This window comes from Myotis yumanensis, unplaced genomic scaffold (genome assembly GCF_028538775.1).
Source record: "Myotis yumanensis isolate MYYU_CA2020_CCGP unplaced genomic scaffold, mMyoYum1.0.hap1 SCAF_10, whole genome shotgun sequence".
In the NCBI taxonomy this organism is placed as follows: Eukaryota; Metazoa; Chordata; class Mammalia; order Chiroptera; family Vespertilionidae; genus Myotis; species Myotis yumanensis.
Genome location: NW_027223761.1, coordinates 68,906,768 through 68,927,479, shown reverse-complemented (window position 1 = coordinate 68,927,479; position 20,712 = coordinate 68,906,768). Strand labels below are relative to the sequence as shown.

The following is a 20,712-nucleotide window of genomic DNA, read 5'->3' as shown; positions in this document are numbered from 1 at the left end:
GAAAGAAAATCAGTTACCTACAAGGGAGTACCCATACGACTGTCAGCTGATTTCTCAACAGAAACTTTGCAGGCCAGAAGGGAATGGCAAGAAATATTCAAAGTGATGAATACCAAGAACCTACAACCAAGACTACTTTATCCAGCAAAGCTATCATTCAGAAGTGAAGGCCAGATAAAGAGCTTCACAGATAAGAAAAAGCTAAAGGAGTTCATCACCACCAAACCAGTATTATATGAAATGCTGAAAGGTATCCTGTAAGAAGAGGAAGAAGAAGAAAAAGGTAAAGATACAAATTATGAACAACAAATACACATCTATCAACAAGTGAATCTAAAAATCAAGTGAATAAATAATCTGATGAACTGGTGATTGTAATAGAATCAGGGACATAGAAAGGGAATGGACTGACTATTCTTGGGGGGGGGGGAGAGAGGGGTGTGGGGGTGAGTGAAGAGATTAGACAACAATCGTGCACCTATGGATGAGGACAGTGGGTGGGGAGTGAGGGCAGAGGGTGGGGTTGGAACTGGGTGGAGGGGAGTTATGGTGGGAAAAAAGAGTAACTAATGTAATAATCTGAACAATAAAGATTTAATTAAAAAAAAAAAAAAGACTGGTGGTACATGAACTTGCCATAAGTTCCTCCTGTTGCTACTGGTTTCTGCAGTAGCAGAGCTTCCCCATATTACCAGCTGGTACTGAAGCAGGCCTTTCCACACCCCCAGCCTGTATTCAGACCTATGTGTCTAGAATTGCAGTGGCTGAAGCTGAGGCCCCAAAACAGAAGTCAGCCCAGATGGAGCTTCTACTGTGCTTTACAGAAGAGCAAAGGCAGGGAAATCAGACGCACCTCTGCCACTCAGTGCCTTCGTTTTTGGAGGCTTACATTATTGTCTGGATATATTTGAAGACCAAATGTAAAACACAGCTGCCGTGGGAGCTTAGAAGAAGGAGCACACACTGGGGGCTGGGTTGTGAGGAAAGCGTTTCCAGAGGAACTCGGGTCACTGTTGAGTGGGGGGCGGGGCTATCTCCTTTCTATCACAAATTCAAGGCTGAACAAACACGAGCCCTGCAAAAAGCAGGACAATGTTACTTCCTTGCTGAATTCAGTCATCCTTTGGCCTCGGGCGGAGCTGCTCTCCGCTCAGCCAGAACTTCAACTTAGCCTCCTTCTAGGGACGCGATGCGATCCATGCTGCCCCTCACGCGCCCGGCCAGTGGCACAGTGCCTACTCAGCATCTGTTCTCCGCACCCACCACTCCTTTCTCCCAGTAGCCCGAAGCCTGCGCTGCACCCCACCAGCCCCAGGCGGTCTCCGTGCCTGCCTCTCCCAAGTGCATCTGGCGTGTCCCGGAGAGGGGGGGAGGGGTCGTGGGGGGCGGGGGGGGAGGAAGACGAGGCGCGGTCCTGTTTTTAGCCACAGTGCCCTCGTCATCAGACTTCAGCGAAGCCAGGCGGGTTTGCCCCGGCCCTGAGCTCTAGGCAAATGCGGGATCTCCTAGGGAAGCTCGGAGTGGGGCGGGGAGCTGGCTCCCCTCCCCTGCTCGCTGCCCCCGGGCGGGCCGGGTTTCTGGCGCCCAGCCCTGGAGGAGGCCATGGGGGCGGGCCAGCTGGCGGGGCTGCCCTCCCCGCAGTGACGTCCCAGGGGGCGGAGGGGAGACGGGCTGGCTCCACGCCCTCCCCACCTCGTCCGGGTGCCAGGTCTGTCCTCGGGAGATGCAGCTGCGGGTTGCAGTGGTGCGGGCTGCCGAAGGTCCACCAGCTCCTCCGCGGTAGCGCCCGGGGTCCGAGGCGCACAGGGGCCGGGCCATGCAGCTGGGGGCGCCGCAGGCGGTGCTGCTGGCCGTGCTGCTGGCGGAGCTCCGGGGCGAGAAGGGTCGCCTGCTGAGCGGTGAGTGCGCGGGGGTCGCTTCCCGGGAGGCTCGGCTGATGCGCCCACCGCACCCCAGGGCCGCCTCTTCTCAAGCCCTTTGCAGAGGCGGGGGCTGCGGGGGTGAGGGCGGTGGCTCCCCAACCTAACTAGTGGACTCAGCCTTTCTGGGGGAGCAATCGCCTGCGGCTGAGCCCCGCGCGGGTTCCCTGATATCCTGGATCTCGACAAGTCTGTTCTCAGCCCAGCTCGCGGAATTCGGGAACATGGGCTGGTGGGGCAGTGGGCCCAGTTGGCCCGGCAGGCACAGGCCCGGGACCCCCACGCAGATCGGGCTCGCAGACTCCCGGTCCTGCCCCCCTGGGAAGGTCTGATAGGAGAGGGCGGGTACAGTAGGGCTTCCGGATCGGCTGTGCCCCGGGAACCTAGCCTGTTACTCCTGGTCTTTTGGGGGGAGGGGGCGGGATGGCTGAGTCCAGCGCTCGGAATACGCGCTTGGAGATCGGGAAGAAGCCTAGTTTGCTCGGGACAAGTCCCGCCTGACTCTGAGGAGTGACTCTCTGCTTCCTTCCTCCCGCGTGTCTGCAGCCTCGGACGTGGACCTCAGAGGAGGTACAGTGCTTGGGTTTCTTGCCTCTTGCATTCGTTCTGCATGTGGGGGTAGAAGGCCCGCGCTCCTGTCTTTCTCAGGCCCGCCTCGCAGGCGACCGCCTGGCCCCAGAGGGACAGAGTTGAATGGAACCCACACTCCTTTATCCTGCTGGCACCGCTGATTGAAAAAATCCTAAAGTTGGTTTCCTGCTTGCACAGCTGATTGAAAACATCTAAAGTTGGTTTCCGGGAGGGATTGGGATGCGGAGCGGCCAAGGGGAGGGTGAACTGAATTGGGCTGCTTGGGCTCTGTCATCGGCCAAGGGGAACAGAAGGCCCTACCCGCTTCCCCTTCCTGCAAGAAAGAAGAGCTGGACACTTCCTGAGGCCGGGGAGCCAGACGCGCCCTTGGCCTCCTGCCAGCTCTGGCCCTCGGGGGCCACTCACCTGCTGACTTGGGAGGTGTGGCCAGGCTGGACCACATCGGGAACTTCTTCAGGGTGTTGTTTTTTCCTTGATAATCCAACAGTATTCAGCGGGCACTACCAGTGAATCAACTACAACTTTTGTTTTGCTGATGACCAGTTGGGGGCGGGGGGGGGGGGGGGGGGGGGGGTAAGTTGGGGGGCCTAGGGCTCATGCATTTGTCCTTTGCTCATTTGGAGCCACCTCTAAGGACTCCTTGAAGCCGAGCGGGCCCAGTCTTCTCCCAGGCAGCAGCCCAGCCACAGCCTCTCCGGCCAGTGTTCCCAGTTTCTCCGGAATACCTCTTTGGTGAAATACCACTTCTGAGGCCTCCTATTTCTCCGGAGGGCCAGTCCTATTCGGGTTTATTTAGCAATAGCAGAATGACACCTAAAGAAAGAAGGTACAAAACTCTTTATAACTGGCTGCTTATTGAGACTTTCTCTACCAAAGCAATGAAAGAAGAAATAGGAAATAAGAAATCACAGCCTTCTGGATTTGTCTGTATGTGTGCCGTCCCCGTGTAGCACTGTATTCTCATGATGGAGAATAATGAAGGCTATCTGGCTCCCAGCACAGCTGCAGAATAAGTTAGGAAAGTGAGAACATTCCATGAGGGCTGGGAAGAGGCTTGCAAACCAAAATACGTTATCCCTTGCTTTATGCAACAAGTCACACCCACGGCCCAGGATCTGGCTCTTCGCTGGAAGGGATTCCCCTTGTACTCTGGATCCAGAAACAGATGCTGTCTGCTCCCGTGGGCTGGGAACTGGCATCTGTTTCCATATTCCCAGCACTTACCACAGTGCTAGGCACAGCCAGTACACTCAGTACATGATGATTAAACAAAGGAGTAATGAGGCTCATGTTTCAGGGGTAGCAAGGCTCCAGGCACCGGGACCCAAGCTAGAGTGGTGTGTTGGTGAACAATTTGTTATTTGCTCCTCAGTAGAATCCCATCTACTTGTCTCAGATGGTCTTCTGCCCTTCAGCTGTCAAGCAGATGGAACACGCCTGACTGTGGAATGGGGCGTGGGTAATACAGTTCACTGGTTATTGACATGACTTTATAATTAAGGCTCTGACTTAGGCAATGCTGCTGATAGCTATGTGGCCTTAGCCAAATTCTTTACTTTCTCTAAGCCTCGGTTTTCTCATCTGTAAGATGGGGCATAAGCAATATATACATCAGGGACTTACTATGGGAGTTCAATGAGATAAATGATGTATGTAAATGTAAAAAAAAACACACACCAAAACAAAAAAAAAACCTTAGCATAGTTCATGGCACATAGTGAGAGTTCAGTTAACCTTAGTTGAGTTTAGGCAAGATCAGTAGCAGAACGGTGCACAGAATGGGTGAATTCTGAGTCCTGCCACATGGGCAGAGGGCTCCAGGGTAGAGAAGTCCACACCCAATTTCAGCATGCCTCTCTTCCCTGAAGGAAGCACCAAACAGATAACTCACTTACAGCAACACTAAAGAAGTAAGAAAAAATAAAAGTAAAAAAAAAATAAAAAAGCCACATTATCCCCTGAGACTCCCTAATCGCATGAAAGTGATTTGTGTGTCATTACGTGACACCATGCGTTTTCATCTACCTCTCTTTTAGAGGAGAGCCAAAAATCTGCTGTTCAGGAAGCAGCGATGGGACAGACAAAGCACGGAGTCCTACGTGATATAGTCTAAGTCACCACATCTCCTGCGGGCAGGCTATTAACTTTTCTCAGAGCCCTAACTGATCTTACAACAGTCCACTGATGAGTCATCAGAAAGCCTGCCCTAGGGACAGCTTCATTCGCATGCCTCCAAGGCTCTGCTCTAGTGTACTTTGGGTTCACTGACATGGGTTGGAATTATTTTTTTTCTAGGCCAGCCGGTCTGCCGGGGAGGAACACAGAGACCTTGTTATAAAGTCCTTTACTTCCATGATGCTTCTCGAAGACTGAACTTTGAGGAGGCCAGAGCAGCCTGCCGGAGGGATGGGGGCCAGCTAGTCAGCATTGAGTCTGAAGATGAACAGAGGCTGATAGAAAAGTTCATTGAAAACCTCCTGGCGTCTGATGGCGATTTCTGGATTGGGCTCCGGAGGCGTGAGGAGAAGCAAAGCAACAGCACAGCCTGCCAGGACCTTTACACTTGGATGGATGGCAGCATATCAACATTCAGGTAAATGTGGAACCCACGGTGGCTAACCCACTTGACACAACTCCAAACGGAGGCAGGTTAGGCCCACGGTGCCAGATCAGCGAGGAGGAAGAGATGGAGGAGGAGGCCGACCCAGGCAACAGCTGCAACAGCGATGAAGAGAGGACAGCAGAATAACGCTGACTAAAGCAGTGTAGAGAAGGTGGTGAGTCAGCCTTGATCTGGGCCCAGCTCTTATCCAGAGAACTCTCTTCTGGAGGGTGTGGCCCCAAAGCATTCTTCCAATGGCATGCAATTCTTGCAGTCAATCATTCTGGCTACCTGGCTTTTCAGACTAGAACTCCAGTGAGAGATGGAAGGTCTATGGGGCTAATACTGAAGGTAGATTTCCAGACCACAGGGAATCATAATGATGGACAAGAAATCAGAGACAAGATCTAATTCTATGGATTGGGCAAGAGAGGACGTAAGGGAGCCTGCAGTTTAGAGAACCTTCCTAAACCCATGCCCTCCCCTGGCACCATGGTGTTGCCATCGCCTCCACCCCCACCCCAAGAAATGCAGTGACAAACATCAAAAAATATCAAATTAAAAGGCAGACATAAGACTGGAAAAATTGTAGAAAATTTAACAAAGAGTATATTTTATGAGTTTATATAAAAGTCAATAAAACACTGAAAGTTTACATCTATAATAATAAAAGCATAATATACTAATTAGACCGGACAGCAGAATGATCTTCTGGACATCATTTTGGACATCCTTCCCAAAGAAGCCGCGGTGGCAGGGGCGAGGCAGAGACAGTTAGAGGCGATCAGGCAGGGAGATGAGCAGTTAGGAGCGATCAGGTAGGCAGGTGAGTGGTTGGGGTGATCAGGCAGGCAGGCAGAGGGGTTAGGGGCGATCAGGCAGGCAGGCTAGCAGTTAGGGGTGATCAGGCAGGCAGGCAGAGGGGTTAGGAGCCAGCGGTCCCGGCCCCGGATTGCAAGAGGGTGCAGGCTGGGCTGAGGGACACCCTTCCACCACCCCTCCACCCCCTGCATGAATTTCATGCACCGGGCCTCTAGTAAGTTAATAAAACCCCAAAAGATAAAGAGGCAAAGGACCTAAGCAGACATTTCAGAAAATACAAAATCTAACTGGTAAACAATCATATAATAAAAAAAGTTTAAACTCATTATCAATAAAAAGAATGAAAGTTAAAATATATCTTCTTTACCTATTACATTTAAGACAGCATGTCAGCATCTATGAAAGTCTGCCCATTATGCTGATCAGATCCACATCTTCATCTAAGTTCTAGGAGTACCTCCTTCAGGATCCTCATGGGCTTCTTTTCCTGGGAGAAACTTAAAAGGGGAGGTTAATCAGATGAACTGCACTTCTCACCACTGCATCTCCCTCCTCTGCTATCCAGTCCAGATTCCCTGCCCCCTCTGCTCAGGGACTAGGAGACTTTTCCTTTTACCATCAAAATTAGGCATATGAGTACTGACAGGTATCCAAATAGACAATCTGTGTGCCATACATATTTCTCTCTGCTCATAATGTGGAATAGCAGAAGTACTTCCTCCTCATGATTAGGGTGAGTTAACTCTTGCCAAGATAATAGTCTTCTTACCTGCTGGTCCCTGGACACAGGGACCCCAGAGTGCCCAGGTGGCAACCAAAGCTCATAGTTCAATAAGGCTTTTGCTGTATCTTCTAATGGGTACCCTTTGGGTCCCAGGACCTTTAAACTCACAAAGCCCAGCATTGCGGAGACAATAAGTACAAATTCTCCAACTGGGCCACTACCAGTGATAGTAATCAGGGCTTCGTCTGCTTCCATCCTTAGGTTCCCAGACCTATGTAGTCTTACTCTTGGGGACACAGGACGATACAAAGGTCATTGATTCAAAGTGTACGCTGCATCTTGGAGGAGGATGCCCTGTTCTCACAAAGTATTGCCTCTAAGCTAGTGCTTCAAGCTTTGTTTTCAATGACTCTTCCATAACTCTGTCAAGCTGGCAGCTTCAGGATAGTGAATATATGAGATGATTAGCAAATCCCATGGCCAGGTGCCTACTCCCACTCCTTTGCTATAAAGTAGATCCTGTGGTCTGATGAGATGTTACTTGGGGTACGGTGCTGGTAGATCAAATACTGTGTGAGTAACTCTTTGGATAGTGATGCTGACTAAGGCCCTGGGGCAGGAAAGGCAAACCCACACCCAGGCTGTGTGTCTATTCCGGTCAAAATGAGTCACTGGAAGGAGTCCATTTTAGTCAACTTGCTGGTCTCCTAGGGTTGGTACTCTTTCAGGGACTTAGCGCTGGTCTTTATTGCTGGCAGGTTAGATGGTCCTTGAAGAGTGGGGACAGATACTGTTGAGCCCATGCAGTTTTCATCCCTGCCACCATGGCTACTCTCATGTGTATCTATTGCACCAGCACTGGGGCAGCTGACAACAGACTAGCTGACGTCAACTGGCCAAGTCATGTTGTCTCCCTCGTTGTAAAGGGTCTCTTCCATGCTAAATACTTTCTGGTGGGCTTTAACATATAACAGAGTCTCATACTTTATGCCTATTCCCATATGTCTAGTAATAACACTCTATCCAATAGCTCCTTGTCCCCAATCTTCTACTCTTTCTCCTTTTAGAAAGCTTTTTCCCCTGATCAGCTGGCCAAGCTCTCTGCCCTACCCCTGAGTCCTTCTCTCTTCTAACCTCCACTAACTACCAACTAAGCTCTGGACATTGGAAGGATGTCCTCTTAACACTTGACCTTTCAAGATCACCTCTGAGTGGGGCTGTAGTGCAGCTGTTATCCATTTGGAGCTGTACGCCATACTTGGCTGACTTATCCACAAACCAAGCTTAGGCTGCCTCTATCAGCTAGTCATTGCAAGGGATTCCCTTATACAGCCATAGGTGTAAGCTGAGAAAGAGACACTAGTACAACAGTGGTAGATGTCATGGCAGTCTGCTCTACCTATTCATACAGTGCTCTTTACTCTACTCATACAGTGCCCTTCAGTCATATATATCTTCCATCTATAATGGATTGATTCCAGGCCTGCCTGGCCTGTGACTATGTGTGTCTGACAGTGCTTCACTCATGATGAGCAAGTTGGATTGAATGATCTCTTGGTGCTCCTTTTGTAGTAGCAAGGCAGGTGGTTCTTTCTCAGCTGTAGATGACAGGCCTTGCTACAGAATCCTAGGGGTTTGCCTTGTGATTCTCTCATTGGGGCTTGTCACAAATTCTACATGGCATTATTTTTCCCACCATTGATACCTCTAATAACAGGGTCTACTTGATCATATGGCCCAAGTGGTAAGTCTCTTTGCACCACAGCCTAGACCTGCTTCAGGGTCCTTTTCGGCTCTAGATCCCACTCAAAGCCAGCTGTCTTTTGTGTCAGCTGGTTTTGGGGCCAGAGCTGTATTTCCAGGTGTGAAATATGCTTCTAGAACCCAAAGAGACCTACTAATGCCACGGTTCCTTCTTCAAGTTATTGCAAGATGCTTCAAATTACTGCTTTAAATCCTTTCATTTGAAAGGGATGTTCTGGCATTCCCTAGATCACTAGACACCTATACATTTTCATGAAGTGGCAGGTTCCTGAATTGTCATAGGGTTTAGCTCCAACCCATGGAGCACATGAATCTTACTAAGCCTCCTATTTACTAGCTGTTTCTTGCTCATCTGCTTCACTCAGCATGTCAGCAATGTAATGGACTAGCATGATTTTCTGCAAGAAGTCTGGGCTGCTCAGGTCTCTTCATGCCATATTAGGACAGAGGGCAGGAAAATTAGTGTAGTCCTGAGGGAAAACTAGAGTGTATACTGTTGTCTATTCCAAATAAATACAAACTGTTTCTGATTCTTTCCCTGATAAAGATGAAAAAAAATGTGTTCACCAGATCTGCATACTAGGTACCAAGGGCATGTTAACCTGCTGTAGTAAAGATACCACATACGGCAAAACAGCTGCAATTGAGGCTTCCTCTTGGTTCAGTTTACACTACTCCAGTCTTCTCCTTCAGGACCTGCCTGCTTTGTTGCAGACTAGTGAATTACACAGAGATGTGATGGGGAATACCACCCTTGCAGTCTCTAAGTCTTTGGGGATGCCACTACTTTCTGTCATCTTCTCCTGGATAAGATATTGTGTTTACTTACTATCTTGAAGAGGGTTGGGAAAAATGCAGTTTCAGAGGCTTCCACTTGACCTTCTCTGCTATGAAAGCCTATAGGCTTTCAATTTGTATATTTGGGGACTTGAAAATGAGCACTGGATGGGTTCCACTGTGAGCTGGTCCTGGGCCAGAATTTCACTTGATACCTGACCTCAGTATGCGCCCACTCTAATGGGCAGCCTTGGTGTCACTTCAAGTCTTTGGGCATCAATGTCGACTTGCACCTTATGTCCAGCAGGCTCTATAATAGTTGGGTTTCCTCTTCTCCCACTGCATGGCTACTTGAGTAAATGCCTGTAGGCCCCTTTGGGAGAGCAGAGGAGATGCTCACCACATGCAGCTGCCATGGTGTTGCAGGGTCCTTCCTCCTTGGAACCTAGCCTCTCCTTCTATCAGAGAGGGCTCAGCTTGAAACCAGGTGCCAGATATAACATTCCATCTAGTCTATCACCTGTGAGATGAAATAACATAAAGCCATAAGGTCAGTGGAAAGCCATAAGGCCAATGGCAAGTCAGTGTAGGAGGCCCACCCACAGAGTTGGAAAATGGCCTGGAGGTAACTAATGAGGAGCAGAGGATCCAGGCATAGTATCCAGTGGTATTGCAATGCCAGCTATTGTCCAGGCACATAAAACCCAGTGGGTTCAGCAAAGGATCTTCCTTTTGGTGGATGGAATAAAACACTGAGCAGAGCTATAATGGGGTGCTATGAGGTGACCTGACTCATAGCTGTTTCCTAAGGAGAGGCTCTGATAAGGGTAGGCAGAGCCACAGGGTCCAGTAATAATCTGAGCATCAGGGCAAGCTCTGAGTGCTGGAAGGGAACAGCTCAGGTGCATAATCAGGTAGACTAGAGCCAGCCCATGGCCAGTGCATGGGGTGGGTGCTCAGAGCACTTCGACGCTTTGTGAAATCCAAAACCTGGCACCCACGTATCCAGCTGGGTGGCAGTGCCATTTAATTCCAAGTAGCACTGGATAGTGAAGCTGAGGCTGCTAATGCATCCTACCCAGGAGCCAGGGAGACCAAGACAAGAAATCTAGCCTTGAAGGCCAACCAAGGGGCTCATCAGCCTGAGGAGCAGGAAACAACTGGAGACTATGTGGGCCCTCTGCTCTTGTACCCACCCCCTCACCCGCTTTGACAGCCTCTATATTTTGGAAAGTCTTCCCAGGGCTGGAAAGGTCAGTTATGGCCAATTAAAAAGTGTGAGGAGATGGGAGCAGGACATGAGGTGAGTCATGCCTCTTCTCAGCACATCTGACTTACAAAAGAAGAAAAACAAAACCAGTTATCGAAAAGCAAGCAATAAATAAGATTGTTCAGAATGCGCTGCTAGCTGTTCCCCCCCCCCCCCCCCCATAATTACTTCGCAGAAATCATATGGTAATATATTCTTTCCTTCCTGCAAAAAGGTTGTGGCAAATGTCAGATGATTGATTGTGCTGTCCATATTAGAAAGCCTGGCGGTACTTCAATTCCTCCCTTTTTCTGTATCGTGTTCTTGAAGCAGAGTCTTAAGTTCATGGCTCAGTAGGATTTGATGGACAAACAAAGGCTTTGAAGGCTGCTGGTATCCTTCTCCAATTGCCTCCACTGTTGACCCCTTTCCTACAGGAACTGGTATGTGGATGAGCCTTCCTGTGGCAGCGAGGTCTGCGTAGTCATGTACCATCAGCCATCTGCACCCACCGGCATCGGGGGCCCCTATATGTTCCAGTGGAATGACGACCGATGCAACATGAAGAACAATTTCATTTGCAAATACTCCGATGGTAATGATCCTCTCCCAAGTTAGGTGGCTGAATCTCTCAACTTCCTCTCTCATTTCATGAGCAGCTGCTGGTTCCAAGAATTTATTATGTGGTCTCCAAGAAAGTGTGTTGCACATGCCAGCAATGTCAAACATTGGGAATCCTTGGAAAGGGAAATGTAGAGAGCCGTCCTCCTTGAGGAATAGCACTAGCAAAGGAGAGGGGTATCAGATGCTAAGAGAGGGATGAAGATAAGAAAGGGTCTAATTTATGTATAATAAAGCAAGAATTATGAGAACTTCAGGAAACAAAAAGTTCTCTAAGTGGACAATTACAAATTCTTATTCTTTCCACATGTGATGTTGGCTGTAGGAGCTTGGAATAAAGAAGAAATATGAAAAGAAACTGGCCATTGTTCCTACAAGTCTTCTAACAGCCATGTGAGATTATTTTCTGGGGCTTTAAGTAAACAGAATTGTGACCTGAGGCAGTAGATGATAAAATACACCAATTTCTCTGGTTTGGGGCAAAGAGTAGACACATTGATGAGCTTGAACTCCCAGACCACCCTCTATATGTACCTTGCAAATGCAACGGGCATTTGCTCCTAGGTCTGTCAAGGGTTTGGACTCTAAGACTGTAGTCTCATTGTGCTGGAGTTTCCCACCCTCCTCCATTATAACTGGCTTGGATCTAAACTTGAAGTGAGTTCTGATCTGTCCCTCAAGTTTCTCACCTCCATGAAGCCAACTGCTTGGCTCCAATTCTGCATCCTTTCCCGATAGGAGAATGACTTAGTTCTAGTTGGTTACGAGGTAATTCTATCATCTTTTAATTGTTTGAATTGGACTATGCTTTTTCTGCTAAAGGTTTCTTTTCTTTCTTTCCACCTTCTCAAGTGAATTATGTTTCCCAGAAACCTGTTTCCCTAACTCCCATGCAGAGTTGTCTTAGGCAGGTGATTGCAAAGTTGGAGGCTATCTTAGCAGGTCACCTTTCAGAGCAATGAAAGCAAGAGAGAGAGAGAGAAGAGAGATTAAAAAGAATAAGTAAATAAATGAAATATGATAAAATTATAACATTTGGGTGGAGAATATATGAAAATTATTTGTACTATTCTTGCAAGTTTTTATAAATTGGAAATTACTTCAAAATAATAAATTTTAAAAAATGATAATTTCCTCGGGGAACCTTCCAGGGCCCCTCAAACTAGGTTAGGTGATCCTCCCATGAGGATCATAGCTCCTCACACACCCATTACTTTAACGGCCTATTTACAAGTTTGGCTCCCTCCCTACATGTTTGGCATGAGGTCTGGAAATATACATGTTTGACCAATTAATCCCTGCACTTGGTGGATTAGGGAAAGTTCATCCAGTGTGGTTCAAACAGAATGGCACACCACTCATCATGCCAGCGTGGCAAGGGACTGATTGAATAACATCCCAAACTGCATTTGACAACATGACCACATAGAGCAGGGGGCATACTAGCCGGATCTGCACACTTGATTACTTCCGGGTATGCTAAAGGCATGGGCAGATTCAGTGAAAATCAGAGACAATTCGTCATAGGCGATGCATTGCAGACACACTGCAGGACTGGAGCAAATGCTGCATAAATATGCTGACTGCTGCAGGTTTGCACAGTGGATTAAACCACAGAAAGACAGGAAAATGAGTAAGTCATGTAACATTATTGAGTATACTTTGTATTATAATGTAACATTACAAAATTTTTAAAAATATTTATTAATATTAAAACATTTATTTTTATTTATCAATATCTATTAATATTGTCCTATATTTCCATATTTTATGGCCAAATTGTAGAGTGTAAGAGCCTTAGAAGGATGGGACTATTTCTCATTTGGTTTTATCTCCATTATCTAGCACAGTTTGTCTCCTTATGATTTTTTTTTTGATTTTTTTTTATATGCATGCATACAAGTCCTTCGGTTGATCTCTTCCCCTTATGATTTTAATTTTTATTTGAATTTATTGTTTCAAATCCCAGTTCAGCTATTACTTAATAGCTGAGGGATTTGGTCAAGTTATATAATCTCCCTGTACCTTGGCCTCCTCATGTACAAAATCAGAGTAATAATAGCACCTACCTCATGAGGCTGTTTTCAGGATAAATTGTTTGTCTTAGAAAACACTTAGAACGTGATGATATTTCTGTCATATGACATGCACTGTATAAATGTTTTTTTAAAAATAAATTAATGGATTTGAGTCTTCTCTATAAATTCCTGAACTGATGAGAAGACGATTAAAAGTTTTCTCTCTGAATCGCTTTGACATCCTGGCCTTAGGACTGTGAATTCTAAAATCTTGCCCTTGAGGACCCCATCCCCATGAGCCCCAGACCATTGGGTTGGCATCAGAGAATGACTGCCAGAAGAGAGTACACACATTTGCTACAAGTTGTCTGTGCAACCTGACTTTCCTGAGGTTCTTTGAAATATGTAAAATGACTCAGTTCTAGACCACAGCCTCTATCTAGGGGCTGGCCAGTAGACTACTTAGCCCCCCAACTAGTTCCACTGCGTGGAGATCATTGTCTCTTGCTTTCTAAAGCATCCCAATAGGAATTGTTAAGACGTCTTGGATTGCTTTAAAATAACCCAGGCCTGAGTGTAGTGGGGAAAGATTATTGCTGAAACTAGATTAGCCATATGTTGATAAGAATTGCAGCTAAAGGTGGTACATAGAGGTTCATTATACCAGTCTTTCTATTTTTGTGTATATTTGGTAATCCTCATATTTAAAAATTTCAAAATACTTTTCAAAAAAGAAAAGAAAGTGCACAAGCAAAGCTGGGGGAGGGCTAGTCTTTGTGCCCAAGTGATCCGGTTGACTAACTTCATAACGAAGATGGTTTATTGGTGACTGAATGAGCAAACAACTGGATGTCATGATCTGGCCAATTTCATTAAGGCAGCATGGAAATGTAGTTATTATTTTCATTTTTGTTTCTTTCTGCCACAGAGGAACCAACAGTTCCTTCTACGGGGCTGGGAGGTAAGCCTGTCTTTTGAGGTTTGGGCTAATTTGGGCTATTTCACAGCCCTTCTTCATAGGTTTAGAACCATATGATCTTTAGTCCAGATTATTCAACAGGAAGATCATTGTTAACCCAGAACATTTAAACAGGTATATGCCATATCCAGCCATGGCGAGTCATGGAGAGACTCGCTCTCTAACATTGTCTGTTTCTCTCAAAGCTGAAAAGGAACCGTTGAAAATTCAGTTTGAGATGTTACTTGTCATGATTGACAATATGAAAGGAATAGCTTATCTGTTTAAACAAGTGGGCCAAACTGATCATGTTTGGCCCTAGAAATGAGTCATTGACTCTTCCCCTTAGCACCTGCGTACAGTATGTGCCTCAATGCCAACCACCTGCTGGTTGTTGCAGTACGTGATTCTTGGCAGCAAGAGTCTCACCAGAAAGATAAAGACAATTAAACCTCTATCCCAGCAAAGTCTACCCTTGTTCTGTGTCTATAAATGACAATGGTCAAATTGCTACTGCCTTTTGGCACTCCACCTTGAACCTGGTAGAATTTCAGAGAGTATCTGTGTTTCGATGCCTTTCTCCAGGTTCTCAAGTTCATGTGTCTGTTTCTAGGTGAAAGGACAAAGACAGCCACACCCATACTTCCAGAAAACACAGAGAAAGAAGATGTCAAAGAAACATTTAAAGAAAACAAAGGTATATACAGAACTCTCCTGGGAAAAATAGATAACGGGACTCCCTTGATCACACATTACCCACAGTTACATTTCCTACTTTTTTCCATCCTATAGCTACCTAACAATGAAACTAGACAGGGCATTTGTGACTTTGCAAAAACTGCATCAAATGTTAGCTTTCATCAGTGAACTATGCTGATGGAGCTGTCCTAAGACAATAGGGGAAATTAGACTGCAGGGGAGGAAAAATCTGCATGAAGATGGAGCCTTGGAAACCACCCAGAAGTCCTGGGGCGGGTGATGGGGCAGGACTGAGAGAATGGATGTAGGGAAATAAGAGCAGAGAGTTGCAGACCATGCTGCATACTATCCATGATTCATATTAATTGTGAAACAAATAAAGGAAATGGACAAAAACCTTTTAAAAGTTAAATCATAAAAGATAAAAGGAAATGGGGTGGTGAGTTGGAGTGCTAATGGACTTTCAACCTGGACTCCACTTTGAGTTGTTATTGTTTTGTTATCCCCACCCCAGGATTAGTTTATGGATTTGAGAGAGAGAGAGAGAAACATTGATGTGAAAGAGAAACATTGATTGGTTGCCTTATGTACTCACCCCAACTGGGGACTGACCAGAAACCTAGACATGTGCCCTGACTGGGAATCGAACCTCCAACCTTTTTGGTGTGTGGGACAATGCTCCAACCAACTGAGCCACCAGACGGGGGCTCCACCTTGAATTTTAAGAGGGAAATTTGGATTTTTGTCACTGGGCAACTTTAAAAAAACCACAAGTTCTCTGTGCTTCAGTTTAATCATTTGCATAATGGAAGTAATAATGTTTTTCTCACTACCTGAGAAACTGTGTCCATAAAATAAAATAGGATATTGTGATATGGTGATTAAGTTCTGACTCTAGCCCTCCAAGTTAGCACAACCCTACAGGTTAAGGACTCAGGCCCCAACAAGACTGCCTTCACTTCAGACATCAGCCACAAGTTCTGGGATCCGCAGGCCACCTGCACTTCTATCCAACTGATATAATCCAGGGGGTGCCAACCACTCCCTCAGGTTCATTAATTTGGTGGAACAACTCATAGAACTCAGGAAAATGCTATACTTATGACTACATGTTATTATAAAGGATACAAATTAGGACCAGCCAAATGAAAAACACATCAGGTGAGGTCAAGAAAGGTCCCAAATGGGGAGCTCCTGTCCTCTCTCTGTAGAGACTGGATGCCTTCTCATGCTCCTGACACATCAGTGTGTTCACCGACCAGGAAGCTCCACTGAGCTTTGGTGTGAGAAGTGTTACTGAGGTGTCATTACATTAGCATAACTGATGTGATCATTGGTCATGTCATTGAGCTCAATCTCCAGGCCCCACTGCCTTCCCACCAGCCCCATTGTGAGACATCTCTGTCAGCATCCACTCTGATATGGTCTGAGGGCCTTGTGAATAACAATCACTCTTATTACCTGAGAAATTCCAAAGATTTAGAGCCCCTTCCTCCCAGGAACCAGGGACAAAGGCCAATCAAGTGTGTTATTCTATAACAGATAATATAAGGAAATGTTGGGTAAAAGTATACAGTGCTATGCAAAGATGGATGGCATTTTTATTGCTCTTTGTTATTAAGGTGGTATTTAAAGTGTGTGTGTGTGTGTGTGTGTGTGTGTGTGTGTGTGTAACAGATTCTGTGGAAAAACAAAGCAACAGCCTCTGGATGGATGGGAATCTTGGACCAGTCGGACTAGGGAAGGGGTCAGTCCCTAATCCTTGATCCTCCCAAAGCCCCTTGAAAGAAAATTCTCTGGTTCTAAGACTTAAAGGACAGAAGAAGTCACTGCTCATGGGCCCAACTGGATCCAGTTAGTCTTAGAAAAGTTGGGAAGAGTCTGCAGTCTGAATCGCGTGCTTCCTGTGACTGTCTCTCCTTCCTCCCTCTCCCTCGCCCGGCCTTGGGAACATCCACACCGCCTAACAGGCCCTTCTTCATTAAGGGAGAGGAAGGACAAGAAGAGAGAATATCTTTCAACTGGAAAAAAAATGTAATTACCCAAACTGCCCTTCTGCTATTGTGTGAGACCCACAGTTTAAACTTCTCTGTTACCTAGGATAATTGGACAGGGAGAAAAGACTCACTTTTTGAAAGGAGGTGCTCTTTGGAATACTCTGTGTCGATTATGTGGATTATGCTTTTTAAAGCCTGTTTCAAAGCACAGAACAACATCATTAATGCAGATACCGTGCATTTTTCTTTTCAGAAACTGCCTGGAGCCTTGTCTACCTCCTAGTGCCCGGGATCCCCCTCTTCCTCCTCCTGCTGGTCACCACAGCTGTCTGCTGGGTTTGGATCTGGAGAAGGAGGCAAGTAAAACCTTGGTCATGCAAACTTTTGTCTTCTGAACTCTCAGGTTTGGACACTGCCCTATTTATTTAACGAAAAGCCATGGCAGTGACAAGAGAAACACCCCTGCAGTTTTGAGAGTAAATTCTCTGCCATGCTCTAGGCGTTCTGAAGTACCAAGCATTTGTGCTTAGCTGTGGTTGAGAGTGATCTTGCATTCTTTCATTTTTTTTAAATGGATTGAGGGTTGAAACTGTGTTATTCTGCATCCACTCAGCCAAGTGCTCTCAGAAACCTACACTCTCACTCCAAAGTGTTTGTTGAGTGAGTGGAGGAGTGAATAGTGAGCCACATGGAAAACATCTCTTTCAGAACATTCTGGCAAACATCTGAAACTGAATCATTCTATTCAAAATGAAATACCCAAATACTTTTAGTTGGCTTTTCTTTCCACTGAATAGCAATTGTAGACTGCTACAAAACACCACACTAATAGCCTAGGCCAGTGATGGCAAACCTTTTGAGCTCGGCGTGTCAGCATTTTGAAAAACCCTAACTTAACTCTGGTGCCATGTCACATATAGAAATTTTTTGATATTTGCAACCATAGTAAAACAAAGACTTATATTTTGATATTTATTTTATATATTTAAATGCCATTTAACAAAGAAAAATCAACCAAAAAAATAAGTTCGCGTGTCACCTCTGACACGCGTGTCATAGGTTCGCCATTACTGGCCGAGGGCCACTCCACTGACGGATCATGTGCCACACTTTTGAGATGCCCAGAGCTTCCCAGCTCCCTTTCCCCCATTGTCCTGGTACACAGAGGAGAAGGCTGGTGTGCCCACTCTACAACAGGAAAACGAAGGTCCAGTTTCAGATGTGACGCCCTTTGATGACCAATTTAAGATGAATGAGTAAGAGTCTAGAACCTGCTGCATTTAATAACGACTTCCTTAGAGAATTATTAGCATCAAAGCAGTTAGTACAGGCAGAATGGGCATATAGTAAGCACTCAAAAATGTTCGCTCTTATTACTGTGCTCATTTTTACTAGTTAATTCCTTTTCATCTAAAAATTGAATTCAGTTTAAAAAATTACAATTGTGTTTTACGGCTGCTTATTCTGCGTTTGGTTCTTGATTTCTCTTCCTTCCTCTGCCTATTTAGCACCTCACCTGGTCTGGTGAAACCTAGTGATTCCTTCCTGGAAAAATATTTTTTCAATGCATAAAATAAAATGCATTGGATGTAAGGGAAGCGATTATACGAATATGTAGTTTAGCAAAGTATTTCCCCAAAAAAATGTGATACAGTAATACATGTGCTCCTTGATTGATGCTTCTTTATTTAGTGGTGGGTGTAATTATTATCATTTTGAAGTTATTTTAAGGCATCTATTATTACTGTGATGTTATAAAATCATGAAATCACAAAAATATCTATGATTTCTCTTGTTGATCAAGTCAGAGATATTACTAACTCTATTCTTGTTTATTTTCCTACACTTAGAATTGAAGGACTGGCCTTTTTCACTTAGAGAAGAGGGTTGTTTTTTTTTTTTTTAATTAATTTATTTTTATTGGTTTCAGAGAGAAAGAGAGAGGGAGAGAGAGATAGAAACATCCATGATGAGAGAGAATCATTGATTGGCTGCTTCATGCACACCCTCTACTGGGGGTCAGGGCCGCAACCCAGGCATGTGCCCTTGACTGGAATCGAACCTGGAGCTGACGCTCCATCCACTGAGCCAAACCAGACAGGGCAAGAGGGTTTTTTTTAAGTGAAATCTCTCCCCATCCCATTCTATCATGGACCCTTTGGGGGCTCAGAAGGTCCCAGGACAGACACCTCTGTTCCATGCTCCGGCAGCAGTGAGTGGTAGATAGACAGTCGCTTTGAACCTAGCAACACGCCCCTGTTTTGTTCCCCCTCGCCCTGCAGATGCCTGACTGTGGAGTCAGGCAGGTGAGAAGCACAGCTGTGCCTGCCCAGGATGGCCTCCTGCCCGGCCAGCGGGCACAGGGATGGTCAGGCACAGGGATGGTTGCAGTCCTCGCGTCTGAAAACTCAGCCCTGTCTTCTCTCCTAGGACACGGGAGCAGCCAGACCCCAGCACGAAGGAGCCGCGCACCATCTGGCCCTCGCCAGGCCCCGGGCTCAGCCCGGACCTGGAGGTTTACAGCGTCATCCGGAAACAAAGCGAAGCTGATTTGGCCGAGACCCGGCCGGACCTGAAGAACATTTCATTCCGAGGGTGCTCGGGAGAAGCCACTCCCGAGGACATGTCCTGTGACTCCGACCACAGGGCTGTGAACCCGTCTGAGAGTGGGTTCGTCACCCTGGCCAGCATCGAGAGCGGCTTTGTGACCAATGACATTTACGAGTTCTCTCCAGACCACCGACTGGGGAGGAGCAAGGAGTGTGGGTGGGTGGAAAATGAAATCTATGGTTATTAGGACCCGGGAACAACACGTGAACGGACAAGAATGGGAAAGAAAGGAGAAGCAACAGCCTCCTATTCTCTATAAGGAAAACACTCAGAAGGCCTATGAAAGTGCTCGACCCAGGCCTGGGGTGAGCATGTGGCCCCTTCACCGCTATTGCGTCCTTATCCCAGTCTTGCACCAGCTCTGTCCGGTGTGAGAGCAGCTTGCCCAGGCCTGGGGCAGAGTAGGAAATCTGACAGTTGATTGCTTGTAGCAGACCAGTCAGGGACAGCGCTCTCCTCGGCAGGGCCCCCGGGTGGCTGCGGGACTGGGGACACCCATCTCCAGGACACCCATCCCCAGATCTTTTTCCTTCCTCTAGATCCCTACAGCCCTGGGATCACCACTGGGCGGGACGGAAATGACAGATGATTTCAAAGCCTCATGTGCTGGCCTGGGCTGGCCTGCGCACCAGCCATTCTTGTATCTGTGTTTTTCAGACTCAAATCAAATAAAAAGCAGGAAGCCGAATGTTAGTCAGCCTGCGCCGACAGCCCTTCCTCTGCATGTGGCCTCGCGGGACCTTTCTTTCTTTCTCCCCACATCCAAACTGGGGAATATTTTGGAAACTGAAAATGAAATTGGAACCTCGGCTTCTCGGCCTCTTTGGGTCCCCAGCCCCACACTGCACGTTGTTCTGTCTGTGTGTTTGTTCTCGAGCAGCATCGACGTAATGTTACCGGTCGTGACGAGGAGTCTTCCCTTTTGTTTTAGGAACCTGACGATGTTTTTGGGCTCAAATCCAGAGAAAGGTTTCGTGGCCTAACATCTGTCATTTACAGTTTGGAGGTCTGAAGGCCATTATCTAAGTCACCAGCAACCTCCCTTTCTCCCTTTAATGATCTTATTATTGTCACCATCCCTCGTACATATTATTTCTGAAGAGTTTGTAACTTTGCCTCCCACATGGAGCCCCACACTAGATAAAGTGAACTAGTCTGGGTCGGAGCTGTACCCAGTGCAGTGGATTGTAACCACAGCTCAATGGCCTGTCCTGCTGGCATAGGGAGCAGGGTGGATACAAAAACATCATTTACGTCTGCTTCGGGGGAGTGTATTCTGTGGAGTTACAACATTTCAAGCAAAAACAGTGACCTCACGGTCTGAAGGACTAATTCGTGGCTCTAAAACAGTGGTTCTCAAC

The 20,712-nt window shown here is 46.6% G+C and overlaps 1 protein-coding gene across 5 annotated transcripts; it reads left to right on the top strand.

The window, feature by feature from the left end:
- The first annotated feature begins 1,716 nt into the window (after window positions 1–1,716).
- LAYN (layilin) lies at window positions 1,717–20,039 on the top strand. Of its 5 annotated transcripts, XM_070426920.1 has the most exons (8): window positions 1,717–1,898; window positions 2,466–2,489; window positions 4,806–5,103; window positions 10,886–11,043; window positions 14,016–14,048; window positions 14,659–14,742; window positions 16,995–17,097; window positions 19,172–20,039. In XM_070426920.1, the coding sequence occupies exons 1-8, from the start codon at window positions 1,817–1,819 to the stop codon at window positions 19,536–19,538; spliced, it is 1,149 nt and encodes a 382-aa protein (XP_070283021.1). In that variant the 5' UTR covers window positions 1,717–1,816; the 3' UTR covers window positions 19,539–20,039. The 5 variants fall into 5 exon arrangements, with proteins under 5 accessions (XP_070283021.1, XP_070283023.1, XP_070283024.1 ...); XM_070426922.1 differs by lacking the exon at window positions 2,466–2,489; XM_070426923.1 differs by lacking the exon at window positions 14,016–14,048.
- The last annotated feature ends 673 nt before the right edge of the window (window positions 20,040–20,712 follow it).